At 36.8% G+C, this 23,395-nt stretch overlaps 1 protein-coding gene across 1 annotated transcript in view; it reads right to left on the bottom strand.

The window, feature by feature from the left end:
- Positions 1-14,626: 14,626 nt before the first annotated feature.
- The window catches only part of LOC306867091 (uncharacterized protein), a 32,475-nt gene continuing 23,706 nt past the window's right edge, over positions 14,627-23,395 (bottom strand). Inside the window, exons 3-4 of the mRNA XM_079412599.1 lie at positions 17,044-17,085; positions 14,627-16,921 (exon numbers count right to left, since the gene is read on the bottom strand). Coding sequence (XP_079268725.1) covers positions 16,753-16,921; positions 17,044-17,085 — 211 coding nt within the window. The 3' untranslated portion in view covers positions 14,627-16,752. The remainder of the gene's footprint in view (positions 16,922-17,043; positions 17,086-23,395) is intronic.

Here is a 23,395-nt window from a genome sequence, read left to right as displayed (position 1 = left end):
GCGACCACCAAGAACATGCTCACAGCCACTTTGAACACAAAATAACCCTCTAACAACACCCAGAACACCTTAGCGACCACCAAGAACACGATTAGAACACAAAACAACTGGCTAACAACACCCAGAACACCTTAGTGACCACTAAGAACGTCTAAATCTAGTGCCACTAATGATATCCTAGGGGGAACATAGACAATGAACAGAACCAACAGTGTGGGGGAAAGTTACTTTTAAAAGTAATGCATTGCAATATTGCGATACTCCTTAAAAAAGTAACGAATTACTTCACTACTTACTTTACTTTTTATGGCGTTACTTTCTGGGCTGGGCTTGCTTGTTTGTTTATAATATAAAAAAGTTTTATTTTTGCCAAATATAACTTACTCTGCAGTCTGCACTTACTCCCGATTTCTCTCAACATGGGGACAGGAAAGCTGTCAGTAAATTAATGGGAAAACAAACCAACTGGTGTTACTATTTTGAAAAAAGTATCTCAGATATTGTCTTGTAAATTAAAAAGTAATGCAGCATTACTTTAGTAAAAAGTAATCTGATTACGTGACGCACATTACTTGTAATGCGTTACCCCCAACACTGAGAACCAGCAATACGTGATATTTTATATGATATTTTGTCATTAGCCATTAAATATAAGACCACTTATGTGGAAATACCTCTCAACAACTCTTCATCATAAATACAGTGCAATACTGTAACACCATGCACCACATCTCCTGATAGTCTCAATATATATGACAACGTGCAGTGCTCTTTCACAGCAAGCGCTTTATACGCCATCAAAGAAGAAGCTCTGTTATGAAACTTGCTTTAGGAAGGTGAGACTAATGCTGTTCTATAAGCCAGCATCCCTCAGAGAACAGAGTGAGCAGTGAGGTCACATCTCTCTGTCTGTTTGAAGAGGAAAGCTCTGCCCTCTACAGGAGGACCCTGTGATGTCCTCACTCCACAAACACTATGCCATTCACACAGAAATGAGCTTTAGAGGGTGCCGAGAGGTCATTCCCTAATCTAAGCACCATAAGAACCAATACAATTGTGTTTTCATTGTATTTTTACATCTAGACGAGTTATGTTGTTTATCTTTGAAATTAAAAAAGTAAAAAAATAAGAATAAAAATATGCTTGCATTAAGACTAAGAGTGTATTGTAAAGAAATATGAGCTTTTTACCTTGAAGCAAATGCTATGCACACCCTAGTATGTCCTTCAAAAAGACTAACTGCCTGGGCAGGATCAAAAAGGAGAGAGAAATATCTAAAGCGTGAGTGTGTTTTGTAGTGTGCAGTCATTCTCGCTGTAACCCACGGGTTTGCCCGGATGAGGAGGCGCTTCAGTCTCAGCAGCATATGGCGGCTCAGTGGGAGCTCCATGCAGATCTCACACATGAAACGCAGCACAAACAAGCCCAGCCCGACACACGCTGACCGCACTGATACCTACACACAGACCAAATTAAAGGCTGAAATCACACAACATCAAATCAACAAAGAGATAACAATGTAGGGAATGAAATAAATGTGGCTGTGGCTAAAGTCCAGCAGGTTTTTGGCAAAACACACACAGACACAGACAATCCTCAGGCGAAATTGCAGTGCACCAAATGCTCATCTCCATGTTCGTGCCAGTACTCTTGTTAGGAGCTGTCGACCAATATACTGTAGGTTTTAAAATGACCACTGCCAATATCTAGAGCTGCCAATAGCTATATGCCTTATAGCTGAACGAATGCCAAACTACAGCTTACTGTTAAGAAATAAGATGTATATAAAATCGATGAAATCACAAGCACATTTATTTTTCATTTTAATTGTACTTTAATAATGAAAATATTAATATGAAATTATTATAAATTTACCTAAAAAACATGAAAATATTTCAAAAAGCATTTTCTTTTAAAGTGGTTTTTACACCACATCTGGTATCACTGAAATAACTATAAATTAATAATAATATAAATAACAACAATACTACTACTACTACTAATAATAATAATTATTATTACTAATTTTATTATAGTTATTATTATTACTATAACTATTATTATTATATATATCTTCTATATATGTTTAACATTTTAAAAGTAACATTATTTACCATGACTGGCTCTTTTCTTTGACACTGTATATAGATTCTTTAATAATTGAAATATTTATTAATTAAAAAGTATATATATATATATATATATATATATATATATATATATATATACACACACACATGTGTGTGTGTGTGTGTCCTTATATTATATTATATTATATTATACTTAGCAAAATACAGCATATTATCCTTATCGTTTGTAATGGCTTTTTAACTGTTTACAGATATAATTTAAATATTAAACATTTTTTTTATTTAAATTAGTATATACTAGAAATATAAATACTATAATATAATTTAAATGAATTATTACATTACTTATTAGTGCTGTTTACATACATTATTAAATAATTAAAATATTTATTCACCTAAATATTTTTAGTAAAAATTACATTTATTAAAATATAATAAAATATTACAAAAAATGTAATTACACATTACAATATGTACATATTAATTTAAATCAGTATCTATTATAAATAATATAATAGTAATACACACACACACACATATACATACACACATACATAATGCAGCTATTATTCCTGTCAAACAATTTGTAAGCACTGCATATGCACTGGACCTCATTTGTGAAACATGAAAATAATTAATGTCCTTGTAAATTGTTTGTAAAACTATGCTTACAGTAGGCTACGTATCATGTCGGAGTTAACTGAATGTGTAAATTTGGTAGAAATAAATTTACTAAAATTCTTTGCTTGTGCTTCATGAATGTGGCCCAGTGACATCACAGGTGAGCATCCACACAAAGACAACTCGATTCAATTAAAACGGAGAAAAGGAGAAAAGAACAGCTCTGGGATAGTACAGGGCGTATGGCAGTGAAGTATCGCTCAGTCTGAGTCTTTGTGTCTGAGATCTCCAGGAGGCTTAATACCACTCCCTTCCATTAGAGCAAATTAACAACAACATGGGTGGTGAGGGTCAGTAGTAAACGTTTAGCTGAACGCTCACCAAAATCTACTCATCAAATCCAACTGCCTTTAGCAGATCCCTCATCCGCTAGACAAGGACTCTGAGCGATACACCTGAGAAAATAAAAACAGTCTGAGATTGTCTGAGATTCATTTGCATTTGAATCTAATCCACTCGTGCTCCGTTCTGACAGCTGATCAATAACAGATCAATAGCATGAGTCATCTGCGATTTTGGATTGATTTAGTTTCTTAGTGTGCACACTGTCGTGAAAAAACACAAGCACACAAGCTTAATTGGATTTGTTGTGGACCAGTCTAGGATGCGTTGGCAAAGCGTTCACACCTGAGCCACAGAGACGTGTCGATGACTGAAACCCAGTTGATCTTCTGCCCCGAAACTGGGCTTGGATTCTAGAATCCTTTTGTCATAAATACAGCATGGATGCCAATATCGTCACTGGGATTTACAGCTGACCCTGTATTTCACCAGTGTGTCAAAGAGAGCATGTGGGAAACTGGCAAAGGCAGTCATTCAGGACAAACGGTGTTATTTTAGTATAACCGATGTATTTTCATTTTCTGAATATTTTGACTTAGTATATATTTTGGTATTTTCTTTTTTCTCTTTAGTTTTAGTTAAAGTTTCAGAATCAGAATCAGTTTTAGTCAGAATCAGAATTAGCTTTAATGCCACGTATGTTTGCACATAAGAGGAATTTGTTTTAGTGACAGTAGCTCCAGAGTGCGACAGAATGACAGTGACAGGACAGGACATAGATAATGATAATAATAATAATGTACAAATATACAAAATGGACAATATGCAAAATAGCACAAACACAATATACAAAATAGACAATTCAGTATGTACAGGTATGTTAGGTGCAAATTTGAAATGTAATAAGTATGTGTGTTAAATAAAAAATAAAAAGTGTGATAGTGTTGTGTTTCATGTTTATTGTTAAGAGTTAAATGTTCATGAGATGGATTGCCTGAGGGAAGAAACTGTTTCTGTGTCTGGTCATTCTGGTGCTCAGAGCTCTGTAGCGTCGACCAGACGGTAACAGTTCAAAGAGGGAGTGTGCTGGATGTGAGGGGTCCAGAGTGAGCAAAAGGGCTGGAAAAATCACTCTGGACCCCTCACATCCAGCACACTCCCTCTTTGAACTGTTACCGTCTGGTCGACAGTACAGTTCTTGGAGAGTGGGGAGGGTTGTACCAATGATTCGCTTAGCAGTCCGGACTGCCCTCCATAGTCTTCTGAGGTCAGATTTGGTAGCTGAGCTGAACCAGACAGTTAATGAAGTGCAGAGGACAGATTCAATGATGGCAGTACTGTACACCTTTAATAAGTGTTTATATTCAGACTATTTTTAGACTGGTTTGGGTAGGTACCGCCGCGGAGTAGCCGAGGAGCGTCTCACTACAGCCCACAAGATCCAGGGGGCGTGGTTGGATCCAGATCCAACTCCTCCCACCTTACATATACCTAAACCTACCCATCTCCACGCCCTGATCCCTAAACCCACCCCATCTCCACCCTTAAACCTACCCATCTCCACGCCCTGATCCCTAAACCCACCCCATCTCCACCCCTAAACCTACCCATCTCCACGCCCTGATCCCTAAACCCACCCCATCTCCACCCCTAAACCTACCCATCTCCACCCCTAAACCTACCCATCTCCACCCCCTAGATGTGGATCCAACCACGCCCCCTGGATCTTGTGGACTGCAGCGAGCCCTACTTGGAGTAGCGCGGTACCTGTGTGATTCGTCATAGACATAAACAGAGAGAAGTAGTGCCGGCTACAATGTTCTTCCGCAAAACGCACGCAATTCTGTTTATTAGCCGCTAGAGCGCCAAAAATTACGGACTACAGCTTTAATATAGTTAAAGTTTCAGGTAATGTTTTTTTTTTTTTTTAAATTTTTTTTTTAAGTAACAATTTTTTTTATGGCATTATTGTTAATTATTTTTAGTTAACAATATTAACCCTGATAAAAACAACTAAAGTATTATTAAATTTCCAGCAATGTTGTCAACTTGATTGCACAGATACGATGACATCACTGAATCAATGATGAAATGCCTTTAACTGAAAATTGAGTGTTTACTGTTGTTCTTTTACATCATTACACATTATTTTCCTATTTAATACTGTAAAGCTGCTTTGACACAATCTGTATTGTTAAAAGCGGTATATAAATAAAGGTGACTTGGCTTGACTATTAATCACCTTACTCTTAAAAGCCCATTTCAGGAAAATAAATAGCAATGAATTTCTATGCGGAATGAATCCAACAAAAATAAAAATTAAAATAATAATAAAATAATAAAAAGTCCCATTTCCATAATTTTTTTTAAGGATATATATTTTTTTTCTGAGTGATATTTAACTAATTCTGCATTTGTATTACCTCATATATTTATTTATTAATTAATTTATGTATTAATTATATAATGTATATAATGCGGAAATTTATAATTTCTATGTATTATTATTATTACTATAATTTACAGCTTTTGTCCCCCACTTATTGTAATGTATGTTTTGAAGTATGCTTTTATGGGAGACAGATAAATGGAAGCAGATGACCTTCACATGTGCCGCTCCAGCAAACCTGGAGGACAAGGATTAGATCTCTAGATTTTATCATCAGGAATCAATTCACTCCCTTTTCCTATTAACTGAAATTGATTGTCGACAAAGCAATGTGTTGTTTAAAAGGAATATGAAGGAATTTGCCTGAAATAAAACACTTAAAGGGGTCATCAGATGCCTATTTTCCACAAGTTGATTTGATTCTTTAGGGTCTTAATGAAAAGTCTATAACATACTTTGGTTAAAATTTCTCAATGGCAGTGTAAAAAACACCTTCTTTACCCTGTCAAAATCAGCTCTGTTTTCATCAAGCCATTCTAGTCCATGTTGCTTTAAATGCTAATGAGCTCTGCTGACCCCGCCCCTCTCTTACGTGGGGTGACGAGCAGTACTGTTTAATTTAGCTGCGAAACTGGCTAACTAGCACATTTTTAGGAAAGGCGATTTGCAAAGATTGATAAAAACCCTTATACTCACTTCTTCTGTAGATGAAGCTGGATCACGAATGATTTGCGCGAACATAGACATATTTAGGCAGATCTGGGATTGGCGCATTTACTTCAAAGCGAAAGTAACGTTAATCCTCTGCGTCTTCAGTGGCTCAAATGTCAGGAGTAAATTACAACTGCTATATTCATTTTTACATCCAACAACAAAACACTTCAATCGCTTCTGAGACATCTTGTCTTCCCCTGCATCGGAGTCGACACAATGGCGGACAGCTCTCAGCTCACTCAGGGCGGGTCTACGGTAAGACGGCCTTGTCAATCAACTATCGTGGGAGAGGCCTGTGCAGAACTACGTCATTCTGACAGGAACATCAGAAACAGCCTGATTTGAGAAAGGGGATTTCAAAATAGGGATTTAATAAAAGCACTGGGTGGATTTTTATCATTATAGGGTGGATGTGTACACATTTATGTTCAAACAACATGTAAAGTGAATTTTGCATCCAATGACCCCTTTAAAACTCAGAATATTTTTTTTTAATTTGTCATTTAATCATTTGAATTTGTCCTTATAGAACACAGGTTGATGAATTTGGCAAGATAACTATTTTTTCCAACAAAATTATTCCTGTTAGATGGTTTCTACTGCAGTAGCGCTTTCTGTACATAACTCACTCGCTGCCACAAAGGGAGGTGTGCATAGATAAACAATAGAGTCAATAAGATGCTTCAGCATCAATAAAACCTAATTACTCCTCTCCTTGAAATGTTGTTGACCTGCAAGCTAGTTGACTAACGTGTCTACCACTGTAATATCCGATTTGCCAATGAATTGTTCTATTGAGCCGATTCTTTAAAACGATTCAGTCAAATCAACTCGCAGATTGTTTGCGCATCATCCGGATGCAATAGAAGACTTTGTTTGTGAGTAACAAAACAACAATTTTAATGCAAAAATGACATGTAAACTCCTGCCCTGGAACTTGGTGAATCGTTTTTTCGACGTCCCAGCGCTATTATCAAGTGTCATATCATTGGTATATTTAAAATACTGTACGAGACATAACACTTTAAATCTTGACGATTTGATGGTAATATTGGATCATTTCACTGGCTCGCTCGTTCAAACTCGTTCACCAAAATTAGCAAATTTGTTTAGTCATTTGTTCATTTGAACTCATTTGAGATAAAGTGCCATTAATATCCAAACATCCAAGGGTTCACATATGCTATATTTGATAATAAATTAGATAATAGGGAAAAAAGCAATAAATCTATTAACAGAAATCTAGAAACACACGATTAACTCTGGAGCTCTTCTTAATTTGTCACGTGACGCTGAATCGTTCTTAAATAACACATCACAATATATGATGAACCAAATAAATCTTACATGCAGCATTGTGCTATGACATTACTGAGACCGAAAATTCCCTTAATAGAAGTTTCTTTTAAAACTGCTAGTGTGAACAAACCATGAGTTGCTTCCACCACAGTTGCCATTTTTGCATTACATAATCCTAATAGTTGATGTAAAATAGGCCAATATAAATTGGTGACATACATTTGTCCTGACAGTGGAGTCAGCAAGATCCTATTAAAGAATTCTATAACCAGTAAACCATACTGTACAGTAATGCCAAAAAGTACTAGCTTCTCATTTCTCAGTCATTTTGTTAATAACTGTTAACTTGTGCCATAGTGATTTTTTAATAGATACAGTACATGAAATCAGTTCCCCTTAAGTTCCAGGTGTTGTTTTAATAAGAAGAGTAAACACAGGTCATTAAAAACAATGACCTCACAGCAAAGATGATATAACATTTCATAACTGCAATAGTGAGCATGTGTGTCTGTTACTAGAAGTTTGCGCAATATCTGCAGACTGAATTCTTAAAGTGCTGCTCCATATGTCGGGGTTTGTGAAGGCTTGAGGGGGCACTCGTGGTCACATGGACTTCCCAATTTTCAGACTCTGACTTGACAGCTGGATCGCTCTCAGCGGGGCCCCTCTGGCTCCGGTAAACCAATCATCCTTATGCACATGCATACACACACACACACCACCAGAAACACATGAATTCAGTACTGCATACGTACATCGTAAAACAAGGAAACCAAACATCATAGGTCACACATAAACACACTGCACACTTCTGTAAATGGGTTTACACAGTAGAGAGGCCTGTGTGTGCTATTACAAATGTCCCCTAACATGACATTTCTGCACACATACTGTATACACTCTGAAATGCACATTCAGGGTCATCTTGTCTGATATTTACTCACTTATCAGAATACACACACAGACACATCTGATGGGGGGGGGGGGGGGGGGGGTTATTACATTAGCAATGGGCTAAATCTACCTTGTAATGGTCAATTTTTAAATAAAATTTTGTTGAAATTTATATAGGCCGTCAACCCTGTTACTTTTCTGAGGACATACTTATGTCTCAATATAAATTGAGATCACAGCTCAGTTTTACTTCATACGTTTTAATATACAGTATGCTAGCATATAATGTTCTTAGAAAGGTAACAGGGTTGACAACAACGAGTCACAAATACAACTACAACATGTTTATTACAAATATAATTTAATGCTGATACTTCTACAAATTTCCACTTTTGAATTTTCAGATGCTTGTTACAAAAAATCAAGGTAACAGGATTGACATTTTAAGATAGTCTCCTACTGAACAAAATTTGAAAAAGGTAATAAGACACCTTAAAAGGTTTACTTCTTGAAACTATGATGATGATGTCACTATGGTGTATTATAGTTCTACACTACATACCAACACACTACACACTTCTGGAGTAGGGGCCTATATACACTATGAATTCATTACAAATATCCCCTAACATAGCATTTCTGCACACAGATAGTATATGTTCTGAAATGCACGTTCAAGCATGTTCGGGGTCACTGTGTCTGATAATTACTGATATCAGAAACCACACACACACAGATTTGCTAGGATAGAAATACTACATTAGCAATGGGCTTATATGAATAAAATGTATGCCATTTTCAGTTTTGAAATGGTGATTTGTAAAGTAAACATTTGTAGTATTTTATCTGTCAACCTCTTACTTTTCTGGAGACATAATTATGTCTCAACATCAGTAAAAAATAATGTAGTTTCCGATAACACATCTCAATATAAATGTGTACATTTGAATATACGTTAGGATACAATTATCTTCTCAGAAATAATAATGTCAAATTTGAATGGTACCAGGGTTGACAATTTTACGGTTTCATTTGAGATGTTTTTGTTTGTTTATTTATTTATTTTTACAATGTCATTGAACTACAAGGTAGAAAGAAAGAAAATGTAATTTCTACAAATATTCACTTGTCTGCAAACAAATCAAGGTAACAGGGTTGGCAATCTGAGACATTTTAAGATTGTTTCCTACCGACAGACTTGAAAAAACAGTGAAAAAAAGAGAACACCTCAACTTGTCCTTGAAAGATTTATGTCTTAAAATGATGTGGATGTCATTTTCGATTTATGAAAGAGTTAAGTACTTTAAAAAAGGGTAAATATGATGATAACAGGGTTGATATAACCTGGAGACGCAGTTTTAAGGGTTTGAAAAACACAACTAAAATCGAAATATATATAGAGTGTTCTTATCTATTGTTGCTAATATAATTGAGTAGCTGGAAATACAGGGTGGAAACGGGACAAAAAAGGCTAATTTATTATTTAAAAAAGACAAAAACAATTGTTAGTCATTATTTCAGATGCATACGAGGAACACAAACAGCACCTGCTTTATAGAATGGCCCCATGAAACAAAGAAAACACGCTGCTTCTCATCTTTCTCTGATCAAACGTAACACACTCTCTATACATATGCACACACACAGCACTGCTGTAATGCTGCACAGAACAAAATGTTCTCTCTCTCCATCCCATCATGCTCTAGGGACTCTCTCGCCATAGTGTTGAGCTTCCAGCGACACTCAAGGTAACATCACCCCAATTCAAAGAAAAAAACAAAAACACCTCCTATACTCATTCCCCTCCCGTTCATCTCCTTTCACTGTCTCTATGCCATATAGGTGAGATACACCTCCCTCCCTTACTGCTCCTCCTACTCTTTCTGTCTTTTCAGCTGCTGCATCCACCCCCCTCCTCAGCGTACGCACCTCATTCAAGGGTACCCCCTCTCCTCGCCTCTCACGTGCTGGGACACCTCTGTCCCCATTCCTGTCTTAGCTTTCTCAACCTATTTCACTCTCTCTGTCCCTCACATATGCAGATCGGTTAATTCAACTGCAGTCTCGTCTCCGCTGCAGTTGCAGCTGCAGCACTTTTGTCACACTGAGCAGTGCTTATGCTGGTGTTTTATGGCGGAGACAGTGAGCGCTCCTGTTCATATACTGCAACCTAAATGTGTGTCGCTATATGTTTTATAGTTCTAAAAGGCCAGATTAGCATGATAACAACAGATTAGCATGTAAATGATTAAGCTACTCTCTGTTTCACATAATTTCTTGTCAAAGAACATCAAATCTTTTTTAGAGTAATTAGCATGGATTCAGTAGCGCTCTTTGGATTGGTTTAAAGATTAGGCATTAGCTTTGTTTGAAGGCCTCCATGTGGTTTTTGCAACAAAACACTTTTTCACACAGCAGAACAGCTGAGAGAGCTGGAAAAATGCTGCTTGAAAAATATATCGTGTACGTGTCCTTTTGTATTCATTTCCTGAAATTATGATTGTAACAACTACAGTAGCTAGCAAATTTAAAGATACAGTTCTCCAAATTATGACCTCACGTAATATACCTAATGGTGTCATATTTGATTCTTGTATTAAAGTTTGTTTTGTTTTTACTTGTTTAGTAGAAACAGGTAGTATATCTGCAATAGTTGAGAAAGTCAAATACTTCAAAAACCTCAAGAAAAAAAAAGAGAATATAATAATAAATAATTAAAACAGTCAAATACCACAAAAACCTTTGCAACTGGAATACCTAATAAATAATTATTATTTTTTTGTCTCATATAATACACTAATAAATAAACCTCAAAAACCTAAACTAAAAAAGCTCAAATACACCATCGATACCTCACAGCATGCACAAATTCTCAAATACCTCAAAATGTTTATGAAAAAATTATGACACTTTTATAAAACATATGATCATTTTGTGAACTTGTGGCCTTATACCTTGGCCACTGATTTCCATATAATGAAAGTAAATGGAGACTGGGACTGTCAAGCTTCAAAAGGGCACAAAAAGCACCATAAAAGTGTTTCATACAACTTGTGCACTACATTATATTTATTATTTAGCTAAATGGTAATATAAGACAAACATACTCATTAGACACATTAAAATATGGCTGATGGCATTTTTTTTGTAATTTCTCTTTCATTCTATGAAAGAAATTAGCCAGGACATACTTCAAAAATTCACCTTTTGAATTGTGGTTGAGTAAATAATAACAGAATATTTTTTTTTGTGTGAATTATCCCATTTTATAAAGATATAACCCTCTTGTTCACAGGGCTTAAGGAGGAAGAATGAATATGCATTGTGAAAATAGCTAATGTGTTTTACAATTATACCCTAAAACAGCATGGAAAGCCTCAAAGGGGTTACTGAAGCGCAGCAAAACGGTAGTGATATCAGTTTACATCCTATAATAATTTCTGCTCCTGTGCTTTAATATTGGCTTTCAAGGTGAAATGAAAAAAAAAGTGAACGGGGTGATTGAATGAAGATGAGAGGTGGAGAGCTGATATCGGCAAAAAGGAGAGGAAGGAGACCGTTCATGAGATGAAGAGATGGATAGAAGGAATGATTGGAAGAGAGAGAGTCTCGCTTGACCAGAGTTATGTGATGCATTTCACAGTGCTGCATTTCTCCTGTGTCCTCTCTCTCCCTCTCTCTCTCTGCTGTGCGGTTTTCTGCAACCTATGCACTAACAACTGATTCATGCTCTCCATGAGAGAGAGACCGGCACTCGCCAACACAAATGACAGCAAGAATGGGCACTCTGCCAAACGACGTGACTTCAAACACTCCAATTTTATTGCATGCACATGCATAAATAAAAATCTAATCATCAATGTTATGAATGCTTCAAACGCAGCTTTTTCTGCACAATATTATGTATTTTCTTTTCACCAACCAATCAGTTACAGACTGACAAGTCCTACATTACATTATCTGCTCATCCTGTTTAAATTAGAGAAATAGTAATAATTCAAATAATTATAATTTTTTTTATTTTGTTTTCCATGATAATATTTCAATTGGTCTAAACCTGTGCTCAGATCTGCATAGGTGAAGAAAAAATAAATAAATACAAGATGGTTGGAAAAATTACTGTACATATTTTGCTCACAAACATTTTCACATTCTCTTACAAAAGTATTGCATCCCCCTAAGAAACTTCAAAGAGGGGGTCTAATGCTTATTTTCACTGTTAAAGGGTTAGTTCACCCAAAAATGAAAATTCTGTCATTAATTACTCACCCTCATATTGTTCCAAACCTTTTTTTGATGGAATCTGAGAGCTCTCTGACCCTCCATAGACAGCAAGGATATTACCACGATCAACGCACAGAAACGTAGCAAAGACATCGGTAAAATAGTCCATGTGACATCAGGGGTTCAACCGTAATTTTACAAAGCTATACGAGAATACTTTTTGTGCGCAAAGATAACAATAATAACAATTTATTCAACAATTCTTCTCCCCGAATTACCGTTTTCCGCCATTTTTGAGAGTACCCCAGAATGTAATCAACGTAATCAGCGTTATTTACGTTCAGCATGCGCGTACTGTCTACTGAACATAAACAACGCTCATTATATTTCTCAGGGGAATGCAAAGGTGTTGCGAGGGAATGCAAAGTTTCTTGGGGGAAAAACAGCCTAATCCATCCTAAGCTGGTTTGCTGGTCTTAACTGGTTTTCCACCCTAGTATGAATGAATGAATGAGGCATTTATATAGCGCTTTATTGTGTATTGCTGTACACCCAAAGCGTTTTCCAATCATCTCTCCTCAACCACCACCAGTGTGCAGCGTCCACATGTATTTATGACCAGCTGAAAAATTGCTGACATAAAATGCAAGACCAGCTAAAACCGGCTAAAACCACCAAACCATTCTAGGCTGGTTTAAGATGCTTTTTCAACAGGGAATGCTAAAATCTGCAATCAATTTAAGAGATTTTAAAACCTCAACCATTTCTTATTGAATATTTCTAAGACTAAATTATCTGAGCTATTCCATCCACACATTCTATCCGCTTTATGCTTTTATTGCACGCTAATAGTCTTATTATCTGTGCTTGCTAAGGCAACCATCATTATTATTGTAACTTATCATTATAACAGTATTATTATCAAGAGTCATTGTGAATAACTCACCTTGCACCATGTAATGAACCTGAATAATTACTCAAATTATGTGCTTTTAAAATCAATCAGGTCAAAAGATTTTGTCTGGCATTATTGTGGGCTGGTTTTGGGCCACTAAACAACCATTCATTAATCAAATCTTAGAAACCACCAAACATAGCTCTAGCAACTACCAAGGACACCTTAGCAACCACATAGCAAAAGCCTAGCAACCAAACCGAGTTTTATTTATTAGCATCAGTGGCTAACCCTGCTCTCTCTGCAGTGGGTGGCACTGTGTGTTTCTCTCTGTTCTGTCTTTCAGTCGAGCGAGTGGCAGCAGTAGAGAGGTCTTCACTCAAGCATTGCTGCGGCATCATCACTCACTGTGTGCCGGAACGTTACTCTCATCAGCTGCGGTTGGCATTCGAGCCCAGTCAGCAACTTTCCTCCGGCCTGTGTGTGTGTATGTGTGTGTGTTCTGTTAAGAGAGAAATATGTACAGTATTAAAGAGCAGGGACCTGGACGGTGATACCCCCTTATTTCACTGAGATGTTCTGGAGAGGCCAGATATTTTAAGCACAGGCAGAGCAACAGCGTCTTAAAGGGGTTTAATGAACCGGTTCTAACTCACTTCACTAAAGCCGACAGCCTTTGTGGAGGAAGCTTTGTTGAAATGCACATTTGCTCAGTCACTTGGCACTGAACTAACCCGGCCGCCTTTAGCCTGTCAATCACTCCGGAGGATTCTGTGTCGCTGTGATATCAACATCCAGGCTGAAAACCTAATGAGCTGCCTACCTAGACAGCATGTTTATAGGGACAATATAGAGCCGTATTTGTTTGAATTAAATGATATGCAGTGACAAAACAACTCGAGTCATTAAATTTGAATTTGAATTTATGGTTACATGAGCAACTGTTCAGTGGTATTTAACTTTATGCAAATGAGCAGTTACACAATTCCGCAACCACCAATAGAATTGCAGACAGTGGAGGTCATATATGGATCAGTGTAATTATAGTATTACTACCATATTTATTAATATTTTAAGTTATAAGTTTTCATTTGAGTTATTATTTATTATTATTATTTAGTCATTTTGTTATGTGCTTTGATATTTTTTTTTAGTTTTAGCTTTAAATGATAGTTTTAGAATTTTTTGTACTTCACATAAAAACATATGCATTTCACTTAGTTGCCAATTATTTCAATTAATTGAATTAAAATGAATTTTAAAAGTTTTAAAGTAACTTAACTTTAAAATAAAATAACTTGTTTCTTGATATTGAGTTGATTGTTTGCATTTGTTAAAGCACCGGGGTTGGGAATTGAACCTTGCTGCCTCCACACATCACCTTTTTATTCTGTTACTTGTTCCCCTAACCCTAGACTAACTGGGAATGTAACAGTCAACAAGGCAATACACTATGCATGCATAAAATGTGTATTATTTTAAGTTAGTTATAAATGATTAATGATGCTCCAATCTCAATTAATCAAAAAAATGTAGCATACAAGCTCTGTGGCCTAATTTTAAAATAGCATGAAAACATCAGTGAATACATATGAGTTAATTGATTGCAGCATCGCATGATAACATTGTCACACAACATTTTTGTCAAAAACTCTCGCACGTCTAGCACTACAAGTATATTTCAAGTACAAACAAACCTATTCAATTGAAATCCAAAAGAAGCATTTTTAAAATGAACTAAAAAAAAAACATCCGACAACTAGGATTTTCCCTTCCCTGTTCAACCAGAAAGACATAATTTAATCCATAATTGCAAAGTGCGAGAGACTCAAACAAGTGGAATTTACTCACGGAAGTCCCACTCAAAGCTCATTAGAATAATAATCATGTTAGAGTGCATTTCCTCAGAGGCGGCAAAGCAATTTGTGAGACATCCTGGCGTACTTCAAATCCCAGGTGTTTATATGCAAACAGAAACCCACTCCGGGCTATCCCAGTCAGATTCAGCAAGGTGTTGCATTAAGTATGAGCCCATGAAGTATCTATGAGGCATTCAGACAGTCTGCGGCAGTGTGAACATGACAGACTCATGTAACATTCATGGTGGGAAATGTCATTTTAAAAAGAAGTTTAGATTAGAGATTTGTTGGACGAGAGTTGGGATAAATACAAAGCATGCAAGGAATAGTTCACCCAAAAAATGTCAATTCTATCACCATTTAATCACCCTTGTGTGGTACTAAATGTTATTTTCTTTCGTAGAACACAAATGTAGGTGCTTAGCAAAATGTTTCCATACAATGGGAGTGGATGGGGACTGGGGCTGTTGAGCTCCAAAAATGACAATGATTTTCTGTGAATACTTAAATTTCTGCTTTCTTATGCACACAATGCTATCAGATTGTTTCAGAAGGCATGCTATATAATGCAAGAGTTGTATGGATTACTTTCATGGAACACAAATGCAGGTGTTTAGCAGAACATTTTCCATACAATGGAAGTGGATGGAGACTTACTGAGCTCCAAAAATGTAAAACAAAAAAATAACAAACTACCAAAAAAGAGTAGATACAACATACAACTTGAGCATGATATTCCAAGTCCTCTAAAACCATATGCTAGCTTTGTGTGAGGAATAAACCTAAACGTGAGCCATTATTTGCTGAAAACTTTCTGACTTTCATTGCGCCAGATGACAGATTTTCTGAATGAATGAATGAATGAATGAATGATGCATTTTAGATTACTTTCATGGTTTTTTAGTCATTTTTGGATCAACATCGCCAGTCCCCATCCATTTCCATTTTGTGGAAAAGAGCAGCTTGAACACTCTGCTAAAAATCTTTTTTAGTGTTCAGTGGAAGAAAATCTAGAGTTCTAATCTCAAAGTATGACACAAAGGTAAGAAAATTACAATTTTCATTTTTAAGTGAACTGTCCCTTTAAAAGATGTCCTCCTATATCCATTGACCCTTGACATAGACTCCAGCTGTGGGTTTGTTAATAACATATGCAATATTTGAGAATAAGTGGATTTATACGATTGTGCATCTCATGTTCACTCTTGCAGAAAGTCCCCAGAGCAGCCATGCAGACATACTGGTAAATGTGTATTTTCATAAACAAACAGTCACACGACACACACACAGTAATGGAATCGCTTTTCAAATAGCCTACATGTATACTTGCACACTGAGTGTGAATACACACTGACACGCACACAAACATGCCACACACACTCCCCACCCCCACACACGGAAGCATTACTGCTGTGGATGCAGTCTTTAACTCACATTGGAGTCCAGCAGGTCGATGCTGTCCAGGCTCTTGCTGCAGTGGATTCGGCCCTTGATTCTGCGCAGGGATGGTTTGCCGTGGGCCGATCCCTCAGATTCATCCAGCAGAGAGGTGTTTTCTGGGGTGGAGATGTAACCGTGGATCTTGGGATAGTAACTAAGAAAGTGGCAGACCGTGTGTGTTAGAAGCTGTTGCAAATTTAATCTCCATTAAAAAGATGAGCACAACCAGTGGACTTCCGTTAGTGAAATGGAGTGAAAGGGATTTAAAATGCTTACACTGCAGGCCCGTATTTGTCTTTGTCGTGTTTGGGGAAGACCCTGAGATTGAAACACAAGAGAAAGAGAGAAAGTTAAATTTCATAACAAAAAACTATGAAAAGAGAGACATTTATAAGGATAGTTCACACAAAATGGACAATTCTGTCATCAAGACTTTCTTCTGTGGAAATAAGATATTTTGAAGAATGTTTTAGCTTTTTGTCATTGACTTTCATTTTAGGGAGATTTAAAGTAGTACAGGTTTGGAACAACATGGGGTTAAAATACTTTTCAAAACCATTATTTTTGTAGTTCTGTTTGATGACAAAAGTGGCACAGAAATGACACATTTCACCTTAAAATACGTAAATGAAGAAACCATCAAATATAAGCTATTTACATGAACTGCCATAAAACTACATAAAGATGTCCAAATGCGACAACATTTAAAGGTTTAGTTTGTTGACCTGCACACCATATGAAGTATCATTCTCTACCATACCTTACCATGCTTTTTTATGATGTACAGGTTTTTTCAATTCCAATCAATATTTAGTTTATAGACACGACTATCTCTGTTACTCTTTGAAGGATAATTAAATAAAATTAAAACACAGAAACAGAAATATTAAATAAGTAAATAGTTACAAAGTGCTTTCATTCTGCCTGCTAGGCTTTGCTGTTCTGAAGGAAACCAAAAAGTCTTTTAGCGTAATAGTTTTAAACAATAAAAAAGGGTGGGAAATTTTGTTATATGCTACAGTAATATACATTTTATACAACATTTTACAGACTGGGGATTCATTTTTAATCAACGAATCAGTTTTGTCAACATGAAATGACGTTAGCAAGTCTTTTCACTTGCGTAATGTGACTTATCTCAAAGCAAAACAGGATATTCATTCATTGAGAAAAATGCTATTGTGGCACATATCCACCTTCATTCATCCACACAAAAAAGTAAAGGCCAAGCTCAGATAATATTTCATAATCGTGTCCCAGTAACCACTAATACACCCACAGTATGTAAAACCAATCTAACAAACCCTAAAAAGGAAAAATGCAGTGTTTGGTGTCAATAAAATGTAATTATTGTTTTGGTCATGATAGCATGATTCCATATACCACCCACATTTTATATTTAAGTCATTTTACGTATAATTAGTGTCACATCTGTTCTGTCTGAACCCTAAAGCATCTTCCATTCAGAGGATATGTATATATATATATATATATTATTAATGAAGTCTCATATGATCGTGTCATTCATAGTTAAGTTTCAAAACAGGAAAGCACGGAACCAACTGAATCAAACATAATATAAAAGACAAAATTGCAAAGCATTCTATTAATAATGTAAACTAAATGCAGATAATATGGGAATCTAGTTTATAAAAAGGGCAGAAATGGCTTCAATTGTTAAAAAAAAGTGTTAGGTGTTTCTATATAAAATCTAAAATAAAATCACCTACATTTTTGGTTTACATTGTGCACCTTCAAATGCCTCTTTGCGATACCAAGGAGAAACCTGAACTTGCAGAGGTTGGGGAGAGGTTATATAATACCCCTGGAGCACATGGTTTACAGTAGCTGTGGTAGGATGTAAGACAGGCTATGTACAGTAGAAGAGGTAATTTGAATGCTTTGTATCATAACCGCTTGCACCATGTTTGTGAAGAGGATTTGTTGGAAACCCCTGCAAAACGAAATTCAATAAGGCAAATCTTCTGTTTCAATGTGCTGACTGGGGCACCAATGAATAGAGACCTAATTTCCATATTAAGAGGTAGATTAAGGAAGCCTCCTGGGCTGTTGCTAGCTTCTGGTTTCGAAGAACACATAAAATGAACAAGAATTGAAGAAGCGTCTATAACGCCTCCGCTGGATTGTAATTTAGAGCGTTAAACGAGACCGGCAGAGAATGAAAGAGCAAAGAGAGGACAAAGACATTAGCGTGACAATGAGGTTGATGTTGGCCTAAGGAAACCAAGTGAGGTCTCACCTTCAGTTAACCAGTTAACTCATTCAGTTCTGGGAATGAGTTCAAGGACAAAGCTTCTGCTGTGTTTGCAAATACATGGAGTATTTAAACCAGAAATGATACACAAATGTGTACCATAAAAACAAGTATGCAAAGCTAACCGTTAGCATTCTAATCAATCTAAAATACAGTATGCGATTTGGAAATATGCACACCTTGGCTGTACATGCTAATCTTTCTTCACTCACAAGCAAATGACATTTTAACAATGCTAATTAGCTCATATCACCAGAAAAGACATACATAGACATAAACTAGCAACTATCTTGAGCTGTGACGTGAAACAACATGTGCCATCAGGGATAAAGCCCAAGGTATACTTGATACATGCAACTCTAGTTTCAACGAATACAAAGACAATTTATTGCTCATAACTTCTAGAGAAAAATAGTGCAGACACTAGAGAAGGATGAATCTTTAGTGTGCATGTGTCAAGTGCCAGTGTTCACACATGCTAACAAATAGAGTATACTTTGAAAGACTGTGTTGAGTTGTATACACTAAGCGTTCATGTCTAAAATGAAGTACTTTGGCCTCTACTGGCTCATGCTAACCAGCCAAAATTTGATTCTAATACTCAAGGGGGCAACAGAGTTACCTTCAAATTATCCCATTAAACCTACAGTTTTATAAGTTAGGTAGCTAGCTATAACTTACGCAGCAAGGTTTTTTTTACACTGTTTCTTCACAATGAAAGTAGTTCATCTGAAAGAGAAAACTGGGTGCAGAAGAAAACAAGTAATTTTAACAACGCTAAGAATGCAACACATTCAGGTTTCAGGCCAAAGTGTATTTTTGAAATGACAATCACGACTGAGAATAGTTCGTGTTTTGCATTGATGGCATTGGCTGCATCCGAAAGCTAGCCACAGACAACATACAGAGGTAGGAAGACAACAAGGCACATCTGAATCCAAATATTGTGTCAAATCCTGTATACCGAGATACTTTCATCTGATCGATTCTTGAAGGCACCCTTTGCTGCCTATGATATCCAAGCATTACCCCTCTGGTTCTACTCCCCTCACTCGTTCTGAGCGGGATTCGATCTGGCGTTTCGAGCATGGGAGGTGGGCGCACTAACAAGGACGCTAAAGACCGCAGCCTCTAGCGTCAGTCACTAGTGTGCCTCTTGAGATCGGCGGAGTGAAGTTTACCTGCACAGGCCTCTGTTACACTATCCCCCCATCCGGGTCACGGCACCAATATAACCCCTCCTGTCTTGAGATCAGGGGAGTGAGCTTTACAAAGGTTTGAGTCTATGACAGTCAAGCTAATACAATAATATACTGTATGAAAGTTGTGGGTGGTGGTTAGTTAGTGTGTAAATTTATATTTTTGAATGACTTTTTAAACTTTTGATTTTCTTTCTAGTGAGAAATTAGTGTTGTAGTAATTATACATTCACTTATCTCCAAATCTATCTCTATTTTGTTGTAAGTCATTAAACTGTTATGCTGTCTCTGAAGTCTGTCCGAAATCAGTTTTGGGAGGTACCTTTTTACGCAAATGCTGCCTGCGAAGTCATTGTCTGTTAGGCCAGCGAGAAACAAGCATTCAGACGCAGCCATATACTACTGAGTGTCAACCTAATTTTGCAGTCCAAACAAGATGCTTAGCGCTGTTACAGCCACAAACAAAAGTCCACAAAAAGTCTATAATCAACTTGGGTAGTCCGTTCATTCCTGGCTTCTTCCTATGTGCCTCATAAAGCTATCAGGCACAATTAGATATAGAAGCAAAGGATACCACTTGATCAGCAAGTCAATATCAACGTTAACGTTGGCCCTTAAGTCAGTATATCGGTTTAGACACAAATACAAAAAGCTGGCCACTATGCTGCCATCAACATTATCTTTGCTGCCATTATCACAAACGTTAATATGATTTTCTCTTCGGCCAGCACAGAATGGCCTAAGGGCACCACAGCGAGAGCCAGGAACAAATGCAATCGTGTGTGTTCAGCCCGGGCTGAACGTGAAATTTCTACTAGAGAGGGCTTTCTATTAGCAGGCTTTTGCTTTATGACGTCAACCGCTAATGAAGTAAATAATCACTTTGGATGGGGATGAAAGTGGAAGGCAAAGACGTTTATTTGGCTTGATGGAGGAGAGGTACTTACAGAAATTCTCAATCTTGTCTACTGGAAAGGAGGGGCAAAAACTGTGCGGGAAAATCCAGAGATTAGCATGAAACGTGACCTAGACGCTTCTTCTGAACTCTGTGGCTTCCGTCAGTCAAACGAGCACCCGGCTCACGTTTAAAAGAGTGTGTAAATACTAAAAAACAAAGAAGCCTCAGGGTGGGCAACTGCCACCTATTTTATTACGCCAGGTTAAAGCTAAGCTCAGGAATAGTTTGTACGACTGCGGGGGAAGAAGACCATCTGCTGTGTTTCCAGGACTGGGAACAGACATCGTTCTCAGAACTTCTCTTTTTTTTGCTCATCACAGCCGAAACTGAGGGTTTAGAAAAGGCATTTCTGTTAAATCACTGGTAATGAACGCTAAATGTGGCCAGAAATGAAGAGCCCTGATAGACCATTTGTCTTCATGATTGTAGAGGCATCTGACATTTCCTTTGATCAAAGACAAATGAGACGTTATTTATTACGGTCACGTCCCACCGAGTCAACTGATCCAGATATGTTTCATATTTGAGTCAATCGTTTGATATCAAATACAGCAAAAACACTAAGCATGTTGCCTGTCCATTATTGTCCACAAGTGCCCTTTTAAGCAATCTTCACTTGCCTCATGAGAACTCATCTCCACTATGTTTCTCCTTTTACCTCTTTTGCTGGATTGATCTGAAGTCTTCTGGGTGAAAGTGGACAGATATTTAACCACAGGCCAGGAGGCTTACCTAGGACCAAATCGAATGTTGCAACTCTCAAAGACGAGAAATTCTTAAGCATCCTTTGGTCAGATTTCAGAGTCTCTAGTACTGTGAATGCTCCTTACTATGAAAGTACGCAAAATATGATATCCATAATTCTTCCAGCAATTAATGACTGTTAAGAACATATCTAGGTAACATTTCACCCCAAAAATCAAAGGAACAATGAACATAAAGCGGTTTTTATTAGTACCATTTCGATGTATTGCATAGTGACAAGTAATTTAAGCACATTTTCCTCCTCACTTTGCTTTTTCCCAAGGGGATAAACACTAATTTTTATTAGTATAATGCAAACAAACCTTAAGACCTAATAAGAATCCTTTATAGTAAGTAGTAAAAATGTGATATCCACTGTCAAACTGTCAATAACATGTATGGGTTACATTTAACACCAAAATCAAAAGAAAAAACAAGGATTTGAAGACATTCACAGTTATCTCACATGAAAATGGTAATGAGGCCTATTTCCCATTTTTCCCTCCCCAGTTCTCATTACCATAATTGCAAGCAAAATTCCAATCAATCTTATTACCATATTGTGAAAAACTAAAAGCCCCTTAAAATGTTATTTGAATTCATTAAATGACCAATTTTATTTAATAAAAAAAAAAAATCATACATACAATGATTAAAGGAATAGTTCACCCAAAATTTAAATTTATTCACCATCAGGCCATCCAAAATGGGGTTGTTTCTTCATCAAAATAGATTTAGAGAAATTTAGCATTACATCACTTGCTCACCAATAGATCCACTGCAGTGAATGGGTGCCGAGTCCAAACTGCTGATAAACACATCTCAATAAGTAATCCACACCACTCCAGTCCATCAATTAACGTCTTGTGATGTGAAAAGCTGTTCATTTTTAAGAAACCAATCCATCATTATGATGTTTTAACTTTATACCGTTGCTTCTGGCCAAAATATGAGTCCATAATCCATAATAGCACTTCTTCCAGTGAAAAAGTGCATCCTCTGTTTTCCTCTCACATGATAATCCACATGTTCATTTAGAAATATTTTGGACAGTTATTGCTTGATCTGTTCATATTTCTCTCCTGATTCACATGAGATGAGAGACTTTTTCACTAGAGACAGCAGTATTACGGATAGAGCACACAAATTCTAGCCTGAAGTGATGGTTTTAAGTTAAAAACATCTTGATGGATTGTTTCTTAAACACGCAGATTTTCGCATCATCATTACTTGTGGATTACTGTGATGTTTTTATCAGCTGTTTGGACTCTCATTCTGACGGCACCCATTCACTGCAGAGGATCCATTGGTGAGCAAGTGATGTAATGCTACAATTCTCAAAATCTGTTCCTCGTGATGACACAAACTCATTTATATCTTGGAGGGCTTGCAGGCTGAGCACATTTTCAGAAACTTTTGGGATAAATGAATCCTGAAAGTATTTGTACAGTA

Source organism: Barbus barbus (genome assembly GCF_936440315.1).
Source record: "Barbus barbus genome assembly, chromosome: 48".
Classification (NCBI taxonomy): Eukaryota; Metazoa; Chordata; class Actinopteri; order Cypriniformes; family Cyprinidae; genus Barbus; species Barbus barbus.
This window is presented reverse-complemented; position numbering and strand designations above follow the sequence as displayed.